A 22,648-nucleotide genomic window follows, 5' to 3' on the forward strand; every position below is an offset into this window, starting at 1 on the left:
AACGAGGCGTAGATTTTTCATGAACATGTACCGTCTTGCACTACACACTTCGCCTTAAACTTATCAGCTTTGAATTTAACCACGTGGTAGTTAACGCTGTTATTGATGCTATGTTGTTTCAATGCACCAATAAAACTATCCTTGTTGGAAAACTCATTACCAACTTCAAATTCACCCAAATTCAGTAGCGAACTTGTATGATCACGCTACCTGTGTGGTAGATTTGGAAACTCCAACGCATCATCTACAGACAGATCGACATTATGCATGTGGGTTGGAGGTGAGTATGCCCTGAATCGTGGATCTTCTTCTTCATCTGAACCCTCTTCAACATCTTCAGGTTCGGTTGGAATAGGCTCCGGTTCAGAAAATAATACAAATTCAACACAATCGGGCTCGGGCTCTTGAGGTGGATCCACATCGGAGTCATCTTCTAACCCACCATCATCTGCAACGTACGAGGTCCCCTTACCGGTGGACGTCGTAGGGAGTACATCATCCCTTCTTCTGGGTGTTTCGTAAAGTCTCCAATTGGATGTAGATTGCCAACCACTAGAAGTTGATGCCATTCCCCAGTACGTATTTCCAGCATCAAACATCGACTCACCGAGGTGCATGTCCCATCCACTGACAGAGTGTCGTGCAGGGGTTGTATATTCCATACCGCTACCAAACATGGGCTATTCCATGTTTTGTAACCCACTAACCGAGTGTTGGGCAGGGGTCATGTATACCTCTCGAATAGCAGTCGCAAGTGCATCATTTGGCGATGTAAATTGTACATATAACTCAATATAGGGTGCTCCACTGGCGAGATGAATCTACACCATTGCCTCCAAGCTACGAGCACCTTTTATGTCGAACGAGTCATATGTCACCGGATCAACAGAAGAACAAAATCGATACGTATTCTTTTACCTTTTACGCCTAATTCTTTTACGAAGTTCTGTCAAATCTATGTTCTGGTTAAAAACCAGTCGCACTGTATTCTCCGATAAAAAAACAACATCGTTCTCGGTGTGACGAACCTCACCATCATAGTAAATAACAATACTAATACGTTCACTCATCTTCAATTTCTATCCTTCTTAGCCTTTCTAAATTTTTTTGCTGTAACTTATGCAATCTGAGAAAAAATTTTGCCTCATTTATAGCCTCAGGCCAAACAGGAGCTACTGTAGCAAAAGTGCGTCCACGTGGGAGCTTCTTTTAGTACTTTTGCTGACAATGCATCCTACTTAAAGCGTTTTTGACACTATTTGCTTAGAAACGTCTTCTCGAAATTATTTTTTCAAGACCTACTGTAGCAAAAGAGTGTCCACGTGGGAGTTTTTTTTAAATTAACAAATAATTTAATTAAGTAACCCTAAACCCCAAACCCTAATTTATTTGAGTTTTCTTTAAAAACGTTAAACACTAAACCCTAATCTAATTTTTTTAAAATTTATAATTAATTTACTCAAGTAACCCTAAACCCTAAACCCTAATTTATTTAATTTTTCCTTAAAAACCCTTAACACTAAACCCTAATCTAATTTTGTTAAATTTATAATTAAATTACTCAAGTAACCCTAAACCCTAATTTATTTGATTTTTCCTTAAAAACCCTTAACACTAAACCTTAATTTGATTTTTAAAATTTTTTAATTAATTTACTCAAGTAAGCTTAAACCCTAATTTAATTTATTTTTTCTTTAAAAATTATAAACACGAAACCCTAATCTAATTTTAAAAAATTTTAATTAATTTAATTAAGAAACTCTAAACCCTAATTCCTTATTTATTTAATTTTTTCTTTAAAACCATAAACCTAAAAACCCCAAAACCCTAACCTTAAACCCTAAACAAAAAATCTTAAACTCTAATCGCAGGAGACACGAGCTAAATGCTTCTTTAAAGAAGAGTTTTCCTGCTTCGTCACCTGACAACGCGTTGACGTGGACGCATTTTTATAGAAATAGGCCCATTCCGATAATTAATTTTTTACCTGGTCCATTTCAATAATTAAAAAAAAACTTTTATTTGTATATTGCCCGGTAAATAACAGAATAAAATGGATTTAAAATACTTACCTTATTACATGCAAAATACTGATCAATAATGGTTGATTAAAAGAATTACCTCTCATATTGAGATAACGGATGGGTAGGCAATAATTAAAATGAATTTTTTTTTATTTAAGTGATAAAAATGAAGGTTTCAAAAAATTGGATGAGACAGTTTACCTAATATTTTTTATACCATATTTATATTTAAATTTTTTATTATGTAATTAATTTTTTTTGTAAAATTGTGTGCTCCGCCTTTTACAACCGTTTTGGTCTCTCTCTCTCTATAGTGTAGAAAAGATGTCAAGTATTTATATTTGAAACGTACGCAGGGAGGCCTGCTCTGCTGCCTTGCCTCGCCTCGCCTTTTTACGTTTGCTCTCTCTCCCTCACGTTTTCAATCATCGTGGGTGGGTTCTTTCTTGCTTTTAATTTATTCTAAAGTTTCTTTGCATTACATATTTGCATGTATTACAAATGTGATGTTTAGATCCTTTTGCTGATGCTAAGTTCATCCCTCTTTCCCTTGCCTTTTTCCGTTATTTTGTTTTTACTTGGCCTTCTTCAAAGTCTCATTAATGTTCTTTTGTTTTTATTTTCTGGTAAATTTCTTTTTATTCCATTTCCTTTGGTGCCTCTGCCATGAAAGTCCTGGTTTTCGTTTTGTGCTTTTCTTTGATTTCTCATTTGAGAATAGGGTCACATTTCTTTGGTGGGATTCTTTTTCTTTTCCTAGGTGCTTTCAGATTCTAGCTTTATTTCCTTAACTGGGTCTGTCTCTGATTAATCAAAGTAAAATTAAATGTTTAATTGTCTAATTGTATTATTTTTTTTTGTATTAAATAATTTTGCATTCTACTGCTTGACCAAACGTGCTCTGACAGAAAATTGCAAATGAGTTTTTTATTTTTATTTTTATTATTTTCATCTCTTTAATTTTTATTTTATTTTCTTATTTACTTGCTATTTGTTTTTTTTTTGGATATTGAATTTCAAGTTCTCTTCTGTCTGTGATTATAGAAATTTGAAATGCAATATGAAAATGATCCTGGCTTCTTCTTTTTTTTTTCCCTTTTTATCCATTTAAATTTATTATAATTTTCGAATTCAACCTTTTGTGGTGTCCTTTCTATTTTCTGAATTCAATGGATGGTCCATATATAATTGATTTTTGTTTCTTTATTTTACCAATTTTCTGTATATGTTATGATTCTCTCATGTTTTCAGAAATGTTGTAATCGTTGTTAACCTTTTTCTGTTTTTGTTTTTAGAGCAGATTTGCCACGAAGCCATTTCCAAGGAAGGCTCTTTGATTGATCCTTGAAATTGAAACATAAATTGTGATCATATCACAAGAAGTTTTCTCCAAATGCTAAATTTTGCAAGAGGGAGAAGCCAGCCAAGGTCTACTAGATCCATGCCGTTGTCCGGTAACATTTTCTCTCAACTTCATTTTCCAAGTTCTAATCCATTTCTGGTTCATTGTCTTATATAATCTCGATGCGGTTTCATTTCTTATTACTCATGATGAACTTAATCCTCCCATTTTCATTTAAAAAGTTTGAACTTTACCCATTCATCTGAAATTTGGATAATCAACCATCTTCTGCTGAGAATTTTGTTGAAAATACTTGTTTACTTTTTAAAATTGTAGTAACTATTTGTTGCCGAGTGTGGAAAACAAATTATATATTCAAATTTTTCTCAAGTTATTTATGATATATGACTTGCTTACATTTTAATGCAGAGCAGAGCTGATGATGATATAAAATTGGAAAAAGAAAATTGTTCTGTAAATTTAATTTTGTTGTTTGTGTTTTATTGCAGGAATGGAATATCCTGATCCCAAGAGGAAGAGCAATTTTGTAGGAAAAATCCTTATGGCTGCAACCCTTACAGCCTTATGCATTATCATGCTCAAGCAATCCCCAAACTTCAATACTCGAAGTCGGGTATGTACTCAATTCCTTCTCTGGTTTTCTCTTCCCTCTCCATAATGCTATACCGAAGTTAAAATGCAATATTTGTTCTCTCTATCACAAGCAAAAATGGGGCATAGTGATTCTATAATACCAGGTTCAATCTATCAAAAGATTGTGCCGCATTTTTCCAGTGCTGATATCTTGGTTACTTTGACAATTGAAGAACAACTGACATTGTCAATAAATTGTTGACTTTTTTTCTTTATTTGATTTTCTTTAAATTGTTAAGTTAGTTCTGATACGTGGTTATATTCTGGGGCTTCACCAGCAATTATAGCTGGACCCTTTGCTATTGTCCGTAAGATTCATCCTTGCATGTTGTCGTTGCCTGCTGCTGGCTTAGTTTCATCAAACTGTTCACTTGATGGTGGATTTGTCCCTTGCCCTTCGAATGTGGTTAACATCTTCCCTTCTAGTTGAGGAAAAAACATAATTGATGCTACTTTATATGAACACTTGGAATCAGTCCGGTTGTTTTGTAGTTATATAGTGTTTCAACTTCTGAAATCTCTTACCATTCTTGACTTTTGTCATTCCAGTTCTCCGAACATGAAGAAGGTGTAATACATGTTCTCGTAACTGGTGGTGCTGGCTATATTGGTTCGCATGCTGCTTTACGACTTCTGAAGGAGTCATACCGTGTAACTATTGTGGTATAATTTAGGATTCCTTATATTTCAGTTGTTGTGCATAGTGATTAGTCCTGGTTTTAAGGAAGAAGTTTCCTCTCTTGCAGGACAATCTTTCACGTGGAAACATGGGTGCTGTCAAGGTTCTACAAAAATTATTTCCGGAGCCTGGACAGCTTCAATTCGTTTATGCTGACTTGGGGGATTTAAAAGCAGTATCCTTTTCTTGAAATTTGATATGATTATTATTTTTCAAAATTATCAATTTAATGCATTTAAATGTGGATTTGGTGTACTGTGTTTCCTTGATTTTATAGGTAAACAAAATATTTTCAGAAAATGCATTTGACGCTGTAATGCACTTTGCAGCTGTTGCATATGTTGGGGAAAGCACACTTGATCCTCTCAAGTAAGTTTCCTTAGCTTCGTCATAATTTATAATTGGCTGCGTTAATATAGATCAGATGAGCTGTGAGGTAGATTGCTCCTTTTGCTATATTTCCATTGATATTTTGACAAGGGCTTATTTAGTTCATGAACTCAACTGTGCTATAGTACCATGAAATGAGTAGAAAGAGTGTATTGTTTCATTGGTCCTGCTAATGGCAACTCTGCCTATTTAATTGTACCCTTGTTTATAAATTACATGGCAGGATACCAGTTTCTAAGGTCCATTCTATTTCACAAATAATTTAAGCTTTGTTACCTGACCTTACCATGATTTATGAGAGCACTAGAACTGAAGCTAATAAATTTCCATCACTCAAAGAGCAGTTCAGAGAAGAGCTATTCTAGGTCACTACATTTCGAAAGAAAAACTTAAGTTGGATTCCTTTTGTTTATGTGGATCTATAGATGAATTTTTTCTACTAAGTATGCTTGATACATTGTGTCTTCCACGTATAAAGCCTTAGACTTGTCTAGGGTCCTTTCTTATGCTTGATCTAACAGTTTGAGATGAAAAAGGGATTGTCCTGGGGTTTGATTGTTGTTTTATTTCTGAGTGCTTCTGTCTAATCAACTGTACTATATAGCCACAACCATTGGTGCTGCTATTCACTAAATTACTGGCAGTCTGGCACTGCCACTAATACCATTACCATTCAAATGTCCTCATTGTAACACTCCTTACCCGAGTGAACACGAGCAACGAATGTTACATTTAACACTGAACATACATTTACGATTTCAAGCACTTTTAAATTGAATTTTTAATAATGATTTCAAGACCTTATTACATTTTAGGAACATAATTAGACTATTAATAAAGATTGATTGCATATAAAATTTGTCTTGGTTATTTAATTCGAATAAAAATTTTCAGCTGCAGGTCTGTATGTCTCGAGACCAAGGCCTACATTTCTTGAGACATTGCCATGGCATTGTAGAAGTTCAGCTTTGATGTTGCCCTGTCTCGAGACAAGTGAGTGCATGTCTCCAGACAAAGGGGCTTATGTCTCAAGACAAAGTCCTTTATGTCTCGAGACATGACTCAGTTATTGTAGACTTTTAGCTTTGAAGTTTATATGTCTCGAGACACAATTCACATGTCTTGAGACCTGGGATAGGGGACTTAAAAATTCTGTTTTCAAACACATCCAAACCATACCAAAATCATTCATAATCATTCCAAGCACAAACCATAACTCATATACCAAATAATACCTTATATTTACTCACCAAAACACGTCAAAATCAAGTGTGGGAATCAATTAGTTCCTTATTATTTACATAAACATTCACCTAGGTACATGCCATATACTGAAAACAAAAATAGTGGGGATAGCATACTTTTCTACAAGCTCTTGGGGTTTGATGAGATGTGAAGAGACTGATGCTCGATAATTCCTCATTTCACATCTTTACCTATGTGTTAAAAATAACGTGGTAAGCTTGTGAAAGCTTAGTGAGTACAACTAGAATTAAACTTACCTTTAATTAAATAAATGAAATATAGTTCAATAGCATTATAGCAAATAAGTATAGAACAATTTAGTATTAGTATCCCCATACTATAACTCAATCATTATAATTTCTTTAATTATCATTCCATCACTAACACATAATCTTGTTATATTATTCTTAGCTTTATTTTTGTCTCTTTTATCATTCAACGGTGGCCCAATGTAGACTTTACAGAACACTTAGGACATATGGAAATAGTATAGGGATGCACCGAAGTGCAATAACAGAACAGAGTAGCACCAGAGTGCCATGTCAGAACAGAATAGCACTCAAGTGCTTAATCAGAACAGAGCGACACTGAAGTGCCATGTCAGAACTGAGAGAGTGCTAAGTATTTCCTAATGGCATGCCATCTATATCCCACTAGTTCTCATCTTGTCTACTTGGGCAATTATATCAGAATCAACTTCATTTTCACATTTCAGAACAGAATTTGCACATTTTGAATTTATTTCACTCATATATTTTCGTTAACTATGTTATTAAAAATCATTGTTTTTTACATTTAAAATCAACTTCTCAGTCTTTGATTGAGAAGTTTTCATATGATTTAAATTAATCTCGAAATTATCTTCTTTATGGTATATATATTCCCATGAATTTTAGGTATTATCACAACATTACTTCAAACACCTTGGTGATCTTAGAGTCAATGGCTGCACATGATGTTAGGACTTTGATATATTCTAGTACATGTGCCACATATGGAGAGCCTGAAAAGATGCCAATCACTGAAGAAACCCCACAGGCAAGTTGCAAACTTGGTTTTATGCTTAACCATTTTGCTATTTTTTTGTTTGGGGCCAAAGATTAAGTGATCAACATTTATCAACTTATTGGTTAATATAGAGTTATATTACAAGGCAACTGACCTTTGTTTTGGAACCAACTCAGGTTCCAATCAATCCATATGGAAAAGCTAAGAAGATGGCAGAGGATATTATCCTGGATTACTCTAAGAACTCAGACATGGCAGTAATGATCCTAAGGTTTTTTTATTTATTTTAGTTTACTTTAGAAGCTTTTAGGTTACTCTATGTTGTTTTCTCATTGTGCATAATTTTAGTAACTTACCAAAATCCCAGAAGTCTTCCAGGCCTTAAACCAAAACTAAGTATGTTAGATCTTTATACTTTCCCATTGGAGGACGTTAATTGATAAGTTCTCATTGTTCTTCCAGCCAACTGCTGCATAGATAAGACATATACATGGAAGGTCTACCTATTCCTGTTTTTATTGTATTTTGTAGTTCTAGATTACAAGGAAACCTTAGAAGGTGGCTGAGTTCAGATTATTGTAATTATGAAGTTAGTATTGATGAACTTTGTAGACCTAGAAGGACTTCTAGTATCATATTCAATGTGTAGAGTTCTGACCACAACTACTGATAGTCCAACAATATGCTCTTCTTTTTATTTATCCTTTTTACAGATTAAAAACTTGCAGCAGTTATGATTAAAATATTTTTGGTAAATTTTAGATACTTCAATGTGATTGGATCAGATCCTGAAGGAAGATTAGGTGAGGCTCCCAGACCTGAGTTGCGTGAGCATGGACGAATTTCAGGTGCTTGTTTTGATGCAGCACGTGGTGTTATTCCTGGTCTAAAGGTGTGTGATTCCTTTAATCCCTTCACTTTGATTCTTTAATGATTGCTTCGTACTTCCAGCTTCACCTGGGGTCAAGAAGTAAACAACTAGTCATATACAGGCAACCTAGATAATAGTTTGACATATTTTAGGAAGATTGTGAACACCAAAAATGGTGCAGATCCAATTCAATGTTCTGATTTTAATTTTTAAAACTTGGAGAGTAGCAGCAGCGAGCTTTCTTGAAGGCCTGTGCAATATATTGTTGATGTAAAATTGCATAATTTTGAGAATGCTATTCTCTTCCTACATACGAGGAAGTGCAAATAAGTCTACTGAAGTGATGATCTAACATGAAAGCAATCAAATTGTTGATTCTGTGTGTGAAAACAAAAAAAAGTTCATTATCAAAATTATATATAAGTGACTCTGCGGTTTGACAACCACTAGAAAAATTTCTGTGAACATATAATGCCTACATTTTCATCTTTTCCTTGAAACAAGTTTGTTGTAGATGATTTTGCATAGCCAGATGCATTATGTATTTAATTTTATTTTCTTTTATGCTGACATCCTCTTTGCAAGCATCTGCCTAATACTTTAGTTAGATCTTGGAGCTCATGGACGATTTGAAAGATCTGGGTGAAGAATTCAGTCATTTCACATGTTTAACAATGGTCCCTTTCTCAAGTGAAAAAGTACATGTAGTGTATAAGATAAATTAACTCTGTGTTATTTATTACAACTGTACTTTGTATGTGCTTATTGCGTGTTTGTTTATTCTTGTAACTTTACAAGTTATCACACCTGTCATCCAACATGTCCATGGTTTTGCCTTTATGTTTCAAATGATTTCAGTGAACAAAGGGCCACGATGGGGCTTTGTGGTAATTTTATTTTGGTTATTGGGATTTTCATGCAGGTCAAGGGAACAGACTACAAAACACATGATGGGACTTGCATACGTGATTATATTGATGTTACTGACCTGGTTGATGCTCATGTGAAAGCTCTTAAAAAGGCAAAGCCCGGTGAAGTGGGAATCTACAATGTTGGCACTGGAAGAGGTAGATCAGTGAAGGAGTTTGTGGAAGCATGTAAGAAAGCCACTGGGGTGGAGATCAAAGTTGACTATCTGGCCCGCCGACCTGGAGATTATGCTGAAGTGTTTAGTGATCCAACTAAGATCAGGCATGAGCTGAATTGGACAGCTCAGTTTACTGATCTCCAGGAAAGTTTACAGATTGCGTGGCAATGGCAAAAGGCACATCGTGATGGATACGCAGCAGCCTCTTAGGTGATGGTTTCCTCTCTATAGTCTACTCACAGCCATTTTAGCAATTGGCATATTGAAGACTACCCCTAGGTGGCCCCAATTTTCAGTTGTTTATGGAGGGGTGGGAAAATGGAGATGAAAATTCACTTGTTCAGTACTTGGCTAGTTATATATATATATAGAGAGAGAGAGAGAGAGAGAGTGAGAGAGAGTGAGTGAGCAGCTAATTCATTATATACGTGTATTTGAAGAGATAAATGATAGTTTAGTCAATAATAAGATGATGAAGACCCAGCTCAGGCTCAGTTTTATTGATTTTTTTTTTCTTTTGCCCATATTTTCTTCCATGCTTCGTTATCATGACCAATCCAATACAATGATTCAATAATTCTCGCTGCTTGTGTGCCTGCCAAAAAGATAACCCCTGTGAGGTGAAATTAACAAGTTATGTTTCAATTCTTTCAAAAGAAAAATAAAGAAGAAAAGTACGAGGCTTCTTTTAGACTGACGGTGAGACTTTATTGGTAAGATTAAAAACAATGATAAATGTGTGTTTAGATATAAACATAGTGATGCAGTGAGGGAAAAATAAAAAATAATTTTTAAAGATATTAGATTGAAATAAGTGTATATAAAAAAATATTAAAACCATTGATACGGGGTTGCGCGCGGACCAAGATCGAGTTGCCAAGTCACGAGAAACTCCTACGAAAACCCTAAACAATTAGATCTGAAACGAAACAGAAAATTAAAAGATTGGATTTTTGAATTTTCAGATCTGAAATAAAATCTCCAAATCAGCAAAGAATCAAATTGAGAATAGAAATAAGTGTTAGGGTTCTTGAAACCCTCAAGGAGATTGTGATTCTGCCCAATTGAACACCAAGATAGTTTTCCCTAAATTTCGACAATCTAATTTCACCCAAAAAGAGTATGGAAAAACCTTAGAAATTGGGGATTTTTGGGCTGATTCCTTAAGATAGAAAAAGGCTGAAAACACAATAAGAACAGAAAATAGATTAGATAATGATTCAGCACAAGTAGAAATAAAGAAAGAATTGACAGTAAGAAATTAAAAGATAAGTCCTAAGAAGCCTTGAAATCTCGAAAGATCTCACAACTCCCTTCAAACGGCTCTAATCTCCCCTCCAAAGAATATCAATGGTAAGAAGAAGGTTGAAGATGGCTCCCACAATCACAAGATTGTTAAAACAACTTCTAAAGAAAACTCAAGAGAAAATCCTTGAAGAACTCAAAGAGAATTTTCACTCAAATCAAATCTGAAATTTTCAATGTAATTGTAATGTAATGTAGGGTGGCTGGCCAAGCCATATAAATAGGCCTTTCAAATGTTTTCCTAATTTAATTAGAACACTAAAACTAAAACTAAAAAAAACTCCTAATTATTTTAATATGGAAATTCGGCCAAGGGTCTTTTATTTGGGACTCTTGGACTGAATATAAAAATTTAAACTAAGTAAAATAAATAAATAAATAAATAAAAATAAAACTTTACAACTTGGGCCACTTTGACAATTTGGCCTGATTTTCAACTGAGTATGGATGGATTTCTTGATTGGGCTGGGAATTTACTTATTGGGCATCGCCTTCAAGAATTTAGGCTTTTGTGACTCGTATCAACCATACTTATATTAAATAATAAAATATAAAATAAAATAATGTTAATGTCAATGTTAAATGAATCTTAAAAAATATTAGAGTTATATTTATATTAAATTATTAAAATAAATTTTATATTGATTAATATATATAATCACTATATATTTATACGAATTAAATCTTAACAAAACAACATTCAATTATTTATATTTTTCATATTTTTATAGTATTTTAATTTATTCAATATTTTAAAGTATAAAATTTAATTCACTCAAAATATTACCATATTATTTTATATTAAATTTCAATTAATTATTAATTTTTTTGAAATAAAAGACTGAGATTTTATTGAAGATAGAATAAAACAAAACAAACAACCGGACCCAATCAAAGGCCCAAACCAAAATGAATTCGCAAAGATCGGCCTAAATAAAACAGAAATAAAGAAACTTCCTAAAAAACTTTCCAGGTACTTACTAACCAGAATTGAAAACAGCAAACACAAAATTAAAAAGAAAATAATATAAAATCAACCCCAGTCAAATCAAAAAAAGGCTGGATGCCATAAAGTTTGTTGACTAGTCATTTCCAATGCTCCAGAACGTTCTGTCGATAACTTTCCCCGAGATCTTTATACTTTCTTTTGATATCTGCTTTAATTGCTTTTCTGCACATCTCTCCTTTAATCTGGCTCCCTAAGCCAAGTTCCTACCGAGACAAAAGCATGGCCTTCCAGTTCTTCTCCTCTCAGATAAGTATCTTCTTCTTTCTCGAGCGCATTCTTTGCTAACTCTATGAGCATATGAGTTCTAAGATCTGTGAATATATTAAAAAATAAGTTCTTGAAAATCAGCTTTCTTTTTCTGAATATCTCTGATAATGGCTCCGATTATTGACTTGTCTGTTGAAGTTGCTTGACATTTTTTTATTACTGTTTTTGAATCCCCCATAAGTTTGACTGATTGGATTCTAAGTGAACTCCCTAATTTTGTACCTTCTAAGCATGCATATGCCTCTGCTGCGAAAGGTGATGGGACATTTCCATGTATAACCGTCTTTAACACCATTAAGTTTCCCTTCAGATCCCACCCTACTAAACCTGACGCTGATCTGAAGGTTCTGTTGTCAAACGCTGCATCAAAATAGATTCTCGTTCTCGATATGATCTCCTGTGTTTTATTACTTCTGCTTATGCTTTCATTCTTTTTTAAGCTTTTTAAACCTTCATATTCTGCCATATGTCTTTGAATATTTTGTGCTAAATCCCTTCCTGTAGTGTTTTTCCTCTCGTGTACCAGTTGATTTCTGGAGAACCATAACAGCCATAGAGCGTAACAGAAGAGTAGACATTGGCCATTGTTGCTTCTCTTGAAAACCCAGGTTAGCCACTCCCATATATTTTGACTCATGTTATTCATAGCCCATGAGAGATTTAACTGTTGCCAAACTTCAGTTGTCATAAGGCATTCACGGAAGACGTGGGCACTTTCTTCAATCGCCAAATAGCATCGGGCACATCTATCATTGGAAATGACCCTCCTATACCTAAGATTAGCAAAATTTGGTATAAAGTCCCAGGATATCTGCCAGACTGTAAATGCAATTTTTGAGGGCAACTGTAGGCTCCAAAGTTTCTTGTAAAGTTCTTTTAATTCGGTCTGTATTAAATAGTCATTAGGTACCCGATTAACATCTTCTAATAGTTTATAGGCATTGCGGACCGAAAACTCACCAGATAGTTCTCCTTTCCACACCTGAATATCCTCATGCTCAATCTCTGCTAGGGGGATCTGTAGAATTTTCCTAGCAATTTCCTCTTGAAAGGTACTATTAATCAAGTTCGTTCTCCATTTCCTACTTGATAAATCAATAAGATCCGAAACTAACTGTAATTCACCTCTGTTTGTTCCATTTTGTGCGTCGATTTTATCGATCCCCTGAATCCAGTTATCTTCTCATATGGAGATGCTATCCCCTCTACCCACCCTCCAGCTCATCCCTTTTTGGAGAAGACCTTTTGCTGCCTAGATACTCTTCCAGGTAAAAGAAGGTAAATTTCCCAACTCTACAAATAAGAAACTAGAATATGAGAAATATTTTGCTTTAAGAACTTTGGCTAATAATGAATCTGGAAAATTAATGAGACACCAAACTTGTTTTGCTAATAACGCAATATTGAATTGACCAAGATCTCGAAAACCTAAACCACCATATTCTTTTAAAGAACAAAGATTTTCCCACGTGCACCAATGAATTCCTTTTTTACCCTTTCCTTTCTGCCACCAGAATTCACCTACAATGCTCTCCAATTCTTTACGTAAAGCTCTGGGTAGTAAGAAACATGCCATCGAATAGGTTGGAATAGCCTGAAGTATGGCCCTTATAAAAATTTCTTTGCCTCCTTGAGATAAGAACTTGATACTCCAATTATCGATATACTTCTTGAAATAGTCCTTCAGATTCTGAAAAAGCTTCCTTTTTCCTTCGACCCATCGTATTAGGCAACCCCAAGTATCGCTCTAGATCATTCGACCTACGAACCCCCAACAAATTGACAACCTGACTTATGTCCTCCAGCGTGTTTTTGTTAAAAAATACTGTTGATTTTTCAAAGTTTACACATTGCCCGGAGCAAGTTTTATATTTTTCTAAAATTTCCTTGAAGATGTTAGCACCCTTCCTTGTTGCCCCCCAAATAATATGCAATCATCAGCAAATAAAAGATGGGAAACCTGTGGTCTATTTTTGCTAATCTTGACCCCTTTCGAAATGCCTCTTTTCATTGCCGATCTTAATAGGCTCAATAGACCCTCACCGCATAAAAGAAATAAGAACGGGTTTAGTAGATCGCCTTGTCTCAAACCTTTTGTTGGCGAAAAATTATCCCTTATGTGCCCATTAATGATTACTGAATAGGAAACGGTGGATGCACATTTCATAATGGCCTTCACCCAGTTAAGGTCAAACCCTATCTTTAACATAATTTCTTCAATAAAACTCCATTCAACCCTATCGTAAGCTTTGCTCATATTTAGTTTAACGGCTATAAAACCTTTTTTTCCCAGTTTCTTCAGTTTTAACTTGTGCAGGACTTCATATGCTAGTAACACGTCTGATATTAATTGACCTAGTACAAAAACACTTTAGGCTTCAGCAATACATTTCCCAATAACATTCCGAAGCCTATTAGCTATTACCTTTGCTATAATTTTATAAAGTACATTGCATAGACTAATCGGCTTAAACTGCGACATATTTAAAGGGCTATTGACTTTGGGTATAAGCACTATATTTGTAGAATTAATTTGACTAACCTCCATATCACCATTCAACATTCGGTGGAAATAAGAAATGACATCCTCTCCCACAATCTACAACATTTCTGATAAAAAGCTGCTGGAAAGCCATCTTCCCTTGGTACCTTTGTTGGACCCATGTCAAAGACAACTTCTGTAATTTCATCCTTAGAATATGAAGCTGTAAGTTTTTGATTGTCTTCCTCGTGAATACACCGCTCAACCTCTGATAGTATATGATCATAATTCCCCTTTCTTCCTGCTAAAAATAGGTTTTGAAAATAAGCCCGCGCCGAAACTTCAATATCCTGCATAAACACCAACTCTCCCCCTTTTTCGTTTTCCAACTTATGAATAAAATTCTTCTTCCGCTGTGAAGCTTGGCTATGAAAGAATTTTGTATTTTTATCTTCAAACTTCAACCAATTTGTTCTGGCCCTTTGTTCCCAATAGCATTCGTCTTTTTCAATCTCAAAATTCAAACTTATTTTTGTATCGATCAATTCAACTAAAGTTTTATCATCCCTTTCAGCTTTAACCAACTCCCCAAGCTTTTCTGTAAGAACCCGTTTAGTTTTTTTCCTGTTAATTTGAATTTTCCTAGCCCATTCCTTCAAACCTTCTTTTAAATTCTCCAGTCTCTGTAGCAATTCCCCTGAAGATTTCTCCCACAAACACTTAACCACATTTATAAAGGTTTCCTCCATTAACCACCAAGCTTCAAATCTAAAATTGCTGTTCCATACTTGATCTTCATATTTCCTAGTATCTATGAGAAGAGGGCAATGATCTGAAAACGTATGAGTAAGATGTTAGACTTTCGCCTTTGGAAACAGCACAATCCACTCTGTGTTAGCAACTCCTCTGTCAAGTCGTTCTTGAATATTTGTCTCCGGTAAATTACCTCTCCTAAGTGAACCAGCTACCTTCAAATCCCACATCATATAGTTGACAATCTTCTAGCGTTTTCCAAAATAATTCCATCCTTCTTTCATTTCTAGGTAACCCTCTTTTTTTCTCAAATCCATACATGATTTCGTTGAAATCTCCACGCACCAACCAAGGAATTACCTCCCCTACAGCTAATCTCTTCAAAACTTCCCATGTATTGTTCCTATCCTGTACATATGGGGAACCATAAAAACCTGTGAATCTCCATTTTACTCTTTTTTCTTTATCTTCAACTAACATGTCAATATGTCTTTTAGAAAAACTTCAGAGTATTATATCCATGTCAGTTCTCCATGCTAAGCACAATCTCCTCTTGTGCCTTCAGGCTTTACTTCAATCCCGTTTAAGAAACCATATCTTCTACGAACTATTTTAATCTATTTTTTTACTAAGTTTTGTCTCTATGAAGTAGACTATTTGGGGGATTATTTATCTTTAGTAAATACTGAAGTCTTCTAATCGTCCGTTGTCTCCCCAAACCACAGACGTTTCAACTTAAAATTTTTAATTCTCTCGGCCGGCTAACCTCTTCGCAGCCGTCGATGATAAAAAATTAGAATCTTCCATCTCCCCCTATTTCACTTTTTCCCCTCCTCCCCTATTAATGTTTCATCTTCCAAATCATACTCCATAGCTACTTTTCCTTGAAAGGACTCTAATTTATCCTTCTGTTGATCAGCAGATGATCCTCCCCCTTCTAAACTAAACCCTAATATTGAGTTAATGAAATTCTTCTTACTCCTTTTCAAATCCCCATCCCTTGAACTAAGCCCCATCGTTCTGTTCCCCATCCAACTTCCTTCTCTTTTACTTTAACCCTTTTCTCGTAGCCAAATACTATTCATTGCTAGAGCTCTACGAGATGGAGCTCGCAAAGATAAATCCCAACCCATTTCAATAATATCCATCCCCATCATCATTCTTGCCTTACAATAAGAATCATTGTGCCCCAAACGATTACAGAAAAAACAAAACAGTGATAAGCGCTCATATTTAAACTTAACATACGAACATATCCCACAGCTCATAACCTGTTTCTTTCTTCTCAATGGTTTCCTAACATCAATATGCACCCTAATCCTCATGTAGTTACTATTTTCCTTTCCTAGATTTGAACCATCATACTCTAAGAAAACTGCAATAAAATTACCCAATTGCATCACTAAACTCTCAGAGAATAAACCAACTGGAACATCATGGATTTGTACCCAAAAGGGAACAAAAACTAAAGGTATTTTCAATTGATTTTCACCCCTTTTCAATTTACACAATTAGTAGATGATTATTAAAAGTCCACAGAATGCCCTTTAAGACTCTCTTCATATCCATATAATGATAAAACTTGAAGAGGTACCTTTATTCCCCCAGATCACGGATTTGCACCCCACAAACAGGATGCCATAAATTTGCCAGAGTGCTCTTCATGGCCGAAAAATGTATTATACTTGCTGTTAAGAAGCAACCCACAAGCTGATAATCTACTACTTCTCTTTGCATAGTTGGATCTGCCTGGACTAACAAGATTTCTTCTTCTTCATTGAGCGATAGATTTGCATATTCAGTCTCCATGCTTGCAGAACTTAAAAATCGAAGGAACTCTCTCGCCTTCTAGATGACAGAAAGGGAATATCCTACAGACGACGAACACCAAGACTTGAAAATAATAAAAAAAATAGAACGAAAAACAAAAAATCTAAAAACCATGCCAGAGGCGACAGACAAAGCGTGCTAGGGTAGCAGACTCTCTAATTAATTATTAATTTATTTATATAGTTATATATATATATATATTATTTTATGATTCTATTAATGTCCTTATTGATATTATTTTTATATAATTAATGATCTAAATTTATATGTATATCTCTTACTAAGAACATTAAAAAATGCTGGTATTGGAAAAGAAAAGCATGTGAGTAAAGACAAAAGATAAAAATGTAATTTAAGTTGTAAACGTAACTTTGCTTTTTTTTCTATTGGCCCTTAAAAGGTCATTAAGAATAGTAAAGTGTAGTGCGATGAAAATTTTTAAAGGCCCTAAATATTCTTCAATTGTTCCCTTCAAGGCCACCAAAGACTATTTTTATCTATCTTTATATTTTGTATAATTATTAGTAATTAATAGATCGCAATATGTCTCAATTCTGGCAAAATAAAGTCTATAGGCCATTTTTTAATTTGGGTTTTACGTCGATTTTAAATTTAATTAGGGATATAGGTTGGTTTGTTAGAAAACGTGTTCAGTTAGATGCGTTTTTCAATTCTCTTAGGGTTAGTTTTTATTAAGGTTTAAGGTTTTGGGTATTTTGAAAGTGTTTAGGGTTTTTGACTGAAACGGCAAAAAATCATAGGTAATTTTTAAGAAGTCGGGGATGTGATAATGCACCTCAGCACATACATTTCATATGTCATAGCAAAATAAGACCATGACCCTAGAAACCCATTGTGGGGAAATTCAATTTTAGGTAATAATGCTTAATACAATCAAGGGATGAATTCAACGTGAAAGTCCCAACTGGTGATCGTGATGCGGTCACGGGTTCGAGTATAATCAGGGGACCAGATGACAGTCGTTATGCGGTCAAGAGTTCAAGTTTTTTGGATACTTGCAAATAATGCCCTATATATACCATACATAAGATTGAGGCCGTAATCATACGAAAAAACTCTAGGGACTTCCTATGTAATCAACATAATATTTTCTCTATTTTCAAGCAGTCGATATCTCTAACCTTTCATTATTGTTTGAAGGCCAACACCTAGGTGGATGAAAGAGGGCTTTCAGGAGGAGAGCGGATGTTCTGGCATAGTAGAGGTCAAACTCGAGTCGGCGCGACAATGGTTATAGTTATTAATGGGTTGTTTAATAACAAAAATTATCGTTGCTCTGAAAGGAGCATCACCTTTACTGTACCATAATAGCCATTCCTCACCTGAGAGTCCTCTTGCATCAACGACGGTGCCAGCCTTCGAACAAGAATGAAGGTTAAAGGTACCAATTGCTTGGAAATGGAGAAAATAATTACACTGATTATAGCTAGAAGCCCTAGAGTTTTTCTGTATGAATATGCCCTCAAACTTCTGTATGGTATTTATAGGGCATCATTTTTAGGTATTCGAAAAGGTTGAGCTTGTGGCCGCATAATGACTATCAATTGGCTCCCCCGTTATACCCCGATCTATTACCACATAATAACCATCGATTGAGACCTCCACATCTACTTCTACCATTGACCGTACAAGGTAAAATACCCCAGAATCGACTTTCCTAGGATAGGCTTTAGAGAAATTGATCCCCATCTCGACATGATATATGAAATGTGCGCGGCTCAGGGCGATATCGCATCACCGATGAGTCAAGAATACCTCGAATGTAAATGAAATATCCTTCGTGACTGGAATTTGTGACTGGAATTTTTAAGACTGGGAAATGGTTTATAGTGGAGAAATAGAAAGAATTGGAGAGAAATTATATGAGTGTGAGATAATGAAGTTGGGTACATGAGAGCCATTTTGTAGGCTCATGGAAGGGTCTATTTGCAAAGGTAAACCTTTAAAGCGCACTGGAACATATTCTAAATGTGTTGAAGTGTTTAAATCATCTGAAATACTCGAAGTGTCAGACTTTCCAGCCTAGGGAATTGTAAATTCGTTAGAGAAATCTTGCCCAGCTAAGGGGGCTTTCCTGCCAACAGAGAAAGTACCTTTTCGTATGATGGTTGTGCACATTATTAAGCGTAGGATCTCGATAAAATTATATGAGTTCTGAATGCATGATTAAAATTATTTGCACTATACATTATACAATGAATGCGTGCATTTGTAAAAATAATACATAGCATGTATACTCTTTCTTCCTACACAATTCTCTTATAAAAGGGGCGTAATTTTCATAACATAGACACATTAAGTTAGTATCAAACTAGACACACATCAAGTTAGTATCAAACTAGACACACATCAAGTTAGTATCAAACTACTCTACTTATTTTTTTACATTTATTTATCCAAACCGTGACTTATATCAAAATGAGTCAATGAGAGTCAACAAGTGAAATCTGTTATATACTACGATGGTCAAATTTGTAATACAAATTTTGGGGTGGAGTTTGTGAGTGAAGTCTGTGGAATTAACGTTCAATAGTACCATTGAAATGTGTGAGCTAGAGACTAGAATCAAGAGGAAAGTCAGCAGATCGAGCTGGGGAAGAATTCGATGTGATTAGCGAGACGCATCTTGATACGGTCATATCATCGCACATCTCAAGCGGAAATGTTGTTATTGAGTTATATGCCGAGTGCGTTGATGCTGATGGATCTGGCCCATCTTTGACCTCAGGTGTGGCGAATATGGGTACATAGATAGTAATAATGCTATTTTAAGGACATACAATTTATTTAGTTTTCGATAACAAGGTAAATAAAAAAAAATTCATATTCAAAATAATATGTCAATAAAAAAATTTGACATTTGTTATTTAATGATGAAACATAAATAGTAATAATAAGAAGTGGTTTGTTTGAATGAATAACCTCGGTTTTTTTATTTATGACATGTCTATATTAAAATAATTAAAATAAAAAATACAATCAATGGTGTCGTCGGGGAGAATGTGTACCATAAGGCGGTGCATGGCAGTTGCGTAAAGGATTTTTGCATGCAATCGGTCGTACCACCGGAGGTGTCGACCTGTAGACTTCCTCGTTGTCATCATTTTTTGAGTACATAGCTAGGACGAATTCTTAGGCGATGGTATCTTTAGGATCGACACCATCATTATCTTTCTCTGCGGTCGATTACTGTGTCGTCCTCGCTTGCCATCGTGTATATGCCACTTCCTCGTCCACCGGTTGTGACGATGAACCATTCTTGTAAAATAGTGATGCACGCGGTGTTTGGGTCACTATAGGTGTGAAACTGATGCGAACCCTACCGCATCATGTTACGACACAACTTGATGCTACCGAGATTGATCCAAACTCGAGGGGCCCAAGTGCAAAATGAAGTTTTTAATTATGTCATAGTTTGCACATCATTAATATGTGTTCTGCATTTAATAAAGTCATGGATTATGTAACTTTCATGTTAGTTAAGTTTGCATCATTAAAATAAGTGAAGTTAGTTTAATTATGTAACTTTCATGTTAGTTAAATTTGCATTTCAAAACCATGCATTTAAGCATCTTAGTTTAATAAATGAGTTGCTGGACATTTATTCATCTCATCTTAGTTTAATTAATAAGTGTTTTTGTTGAACTTTATTTAATAAGTGTTGTTCTTAATTAATCTAGTTCCTAGGATTACTTATTGATGCATGAGTTAAGTTGATTTAATTATGCTTCTTTAATTAAATTAGTTGCTGGAATAATTATTGCATATGTTTTTAATTCATTTATATAAGTAATAATGTGTGTTATGTTTAATAAGTGTTTTCATGTGTTTAATTAACTCATTTTAATGTGTTTATTGCAGGTGACTTTTTAGCTCATAACTCAAGAACTAAAGGCTGTTATAAATTGAATTAAGTGACTGTTCAAGTTCTTTTCAGTTATAAATTAAAGGGGCTGTTATAAAGAAGGCTTAAACATCATTAAAGGAGTTTTTAAGAGCATTTTTATGCCCTTTAAAATTCAGCAGCAACCTTTCTTCACCATTTCTCTTTGTTCTTACGGAATTGATTTGACTTATCAAGCTTAGCTTGTGGCGTCTATCCATTTCTTGTTTTCTAACTTATCACTTTCATATTGTGGCGTTCATCATATACCAAGGTTCCTATCATCTTGATAGTGGGTCGAGGTCTTTTCTTTGTTGTTTTCGTATACCGTCATTCACCTAAGAGCTACTTTGAGACTCGGGTTAACAAAATTTTCCATTCGTTGTTAAACCTATTTCCCTTTTAAACTTTTATTTGTAGCCTTTCTTCTATTTTGTAGAAATGATCTTAGCCTTACTCAAATTCACGATCGGGAAACAAACGACTCGAATCAATCACGAAACGAGATCGTATCAGAAACCATAAGGTGCCCCAAATCCTAGGTACGTTGGAAAGGTAGTGGGTATTGACAAGACCATTGACTGCTACATGTACGCTTGCATCAGTGGCGGTGGGTACACTTAAATCTGTGTTAGGGTGTAGTATGTGGGGGACGTCGGTGGAGTGAAATATGTAGCTGGAAACACAAAAATTTACACATTTTTACATACCCTTTTTAGCTTAAAATCATACAGTTTCGATAAAATTCTTGTCGAAAAAATAATAAATTTTTACAAAATAATTAAAGTGCACTTAAAGTATGAACATGTTTAATTTTAGTTAATTTTATAATTAATTTTGAATAATTTTGGTTATTTTCGACAGATTTGCACAAAGGGTGAAAAATGGCTCGGCAGACACTACTAGAAGCACAAAACCAAGAAGCAATTTGAAGTATCGAGGAGAACTAAATTTTAGCCTAAGATGGTCCAAAATTATATGTATTAATTCATAATATAATTAATTTTTATTTATATCCAATTTAATTTGGGTTAATAAATTATTATTAATTAATTATGAAAAATTGGTCCAGTTGAACTGAACCGAGTGAATCGAACCGACCAAGAAATAGACAGCCTAAAAATCATCCCAAGAACTGACTCAAATCAGCTTATTAGCTGATTATTTAAGATTGCAAAGAGGCACTTGAAGACTTGTTCAAGTTGCATTCAAACCCCTCCATAATTGGTGGCTTTATAGATTTGCCCCAAGCTTAAATTAGCAAAGTTGAAACTATCAACCTTGTCACATGTGTGGCCGGCCAAGGGAGGGCTCTTTGGCTGATAATTTTAGCTATTTTTAGCAGCCCTCCTCAGCTATAAAAACTCCTTTAGGCTGGTCATTTTAGAAACACACCTCAATGATTCACATCTTTCCTCTATTCTCTCCACTTTCTCTCTTCTTTTCCATTCCAAAATTCCCTTTCTCTCTTGCCGATTTCTCCTCTTGGGAAAGGGGCATTCATCAGCTATTTGGAGCAGCAATTAAGTTTTCATAGTAGCTTTGGTTGACGAGAGCAATGAAAAAGGAATAACGAAGCAACTAGTTAAGCCACGGAAAAACACCGGATTTGATTCTAGTTCCCTATCTCTTTAATTTTTGTTGTTGTTATGCTGAACATATCTATGAATATTTATGTTGTTGGAATGATTAATTTAATCAATTTATCTTGAATTTTATTAGTGTTAGGTTGATTGCATTTCTTTTGTTAAAATTATTGAAATTGTATTTATATTGTTATAGGCCTCAGTAAGATGCT

The 22,648-nt window shown here is 34.7% G+C and overlaps 1 protein-coding gene across 12 annotated transcripts; it reads left to right on the forward strand.

Annotated features, from left to right (window-relative positions):
• Nucleotides 1-2,281: 2,281 nt before the first annotated feature.
• On the forward strand, nt 2,282-9,804 carry LOC107902048 (UDP-arabinose 4-epimerase 1-like). 12 transcript variants are annotated; one of them, XM_016828296.2, is made up of 10 exons: nt 2,282-2,458; nt 3,320-3,478; nt 3,876-4,000; nt 4,570-4,683; nt 4,767-4,874; nt 4,977-5,068; nt 7,231-7,372; nt 7,519-7,613; nt 8,105-8,234; nt 9,136-9,804. In XM_016828296.2, exons 2-10 carry the CDS (start codon nt 3,418-3,420, stop codon nt 9,508-9,510), a joined length of 1,242 nt encoding a protein of 413 aa, XP_016683785.1. In that variant the 5' UTR covers nt 2,282-2,458; nt 3,320-3,417; the 3' UTR covers nt 9,511-9,804. The 12 variants fall into 12 exon arrangements, with proteins under 12 accessions (XP_016683785.1, XP_016683789.1, XP_016683787.1 ...); XM_016828300.2 differs by having other exon boundaries at nt 3,918-4,000; XM_016828298.2 differs by having other exon boundaries at nt 2,282-2,454.
• The last annotated feature ends 12,844 nt before the right edge of the window (nt 9,805-22,648 follow it).

The sequence above is a fragment of the Gossypium hirsutum genome, chromosome D06, assembly GCF_007990345.1.
Source record: "Gossypium hirsutum isolate 1008001.06 chromosome D06, Gossypium_hirsutum_v2.1, whole genome shotgun sequence".
In the NCBI taxonomy this organism is placed as follows: Eukaryota; Viridiplantae; Streptophyta; class Magnoliopsida; order Malvales; family Malvaceae; genus Gossypium; species Gossypium hirsutum.

Coding starts and splice junctions, on each gene's coding strand:
- LOC107902048 (XM_016828296.2), top strand. CDS start 3,418: ATGCTAAATTTTGCAAGAGGGAGAAGCCAGCCAAGGTCTACTAGATCC. Junction 4,875..4,976: donor ACTTGGGGGATTTAAAAGCA/GTATCCTTTTCT, acceptor TTGATTTTATAG/GTAAACAAAATATTTTCAGA. Junction 8,235..9,135: donor GTGTTATTCCTGGTCTAAAG/GTGTGTGATTCC, acceptor ATTTTCATGCAG/GTCAAGGGAACAGACTACAA.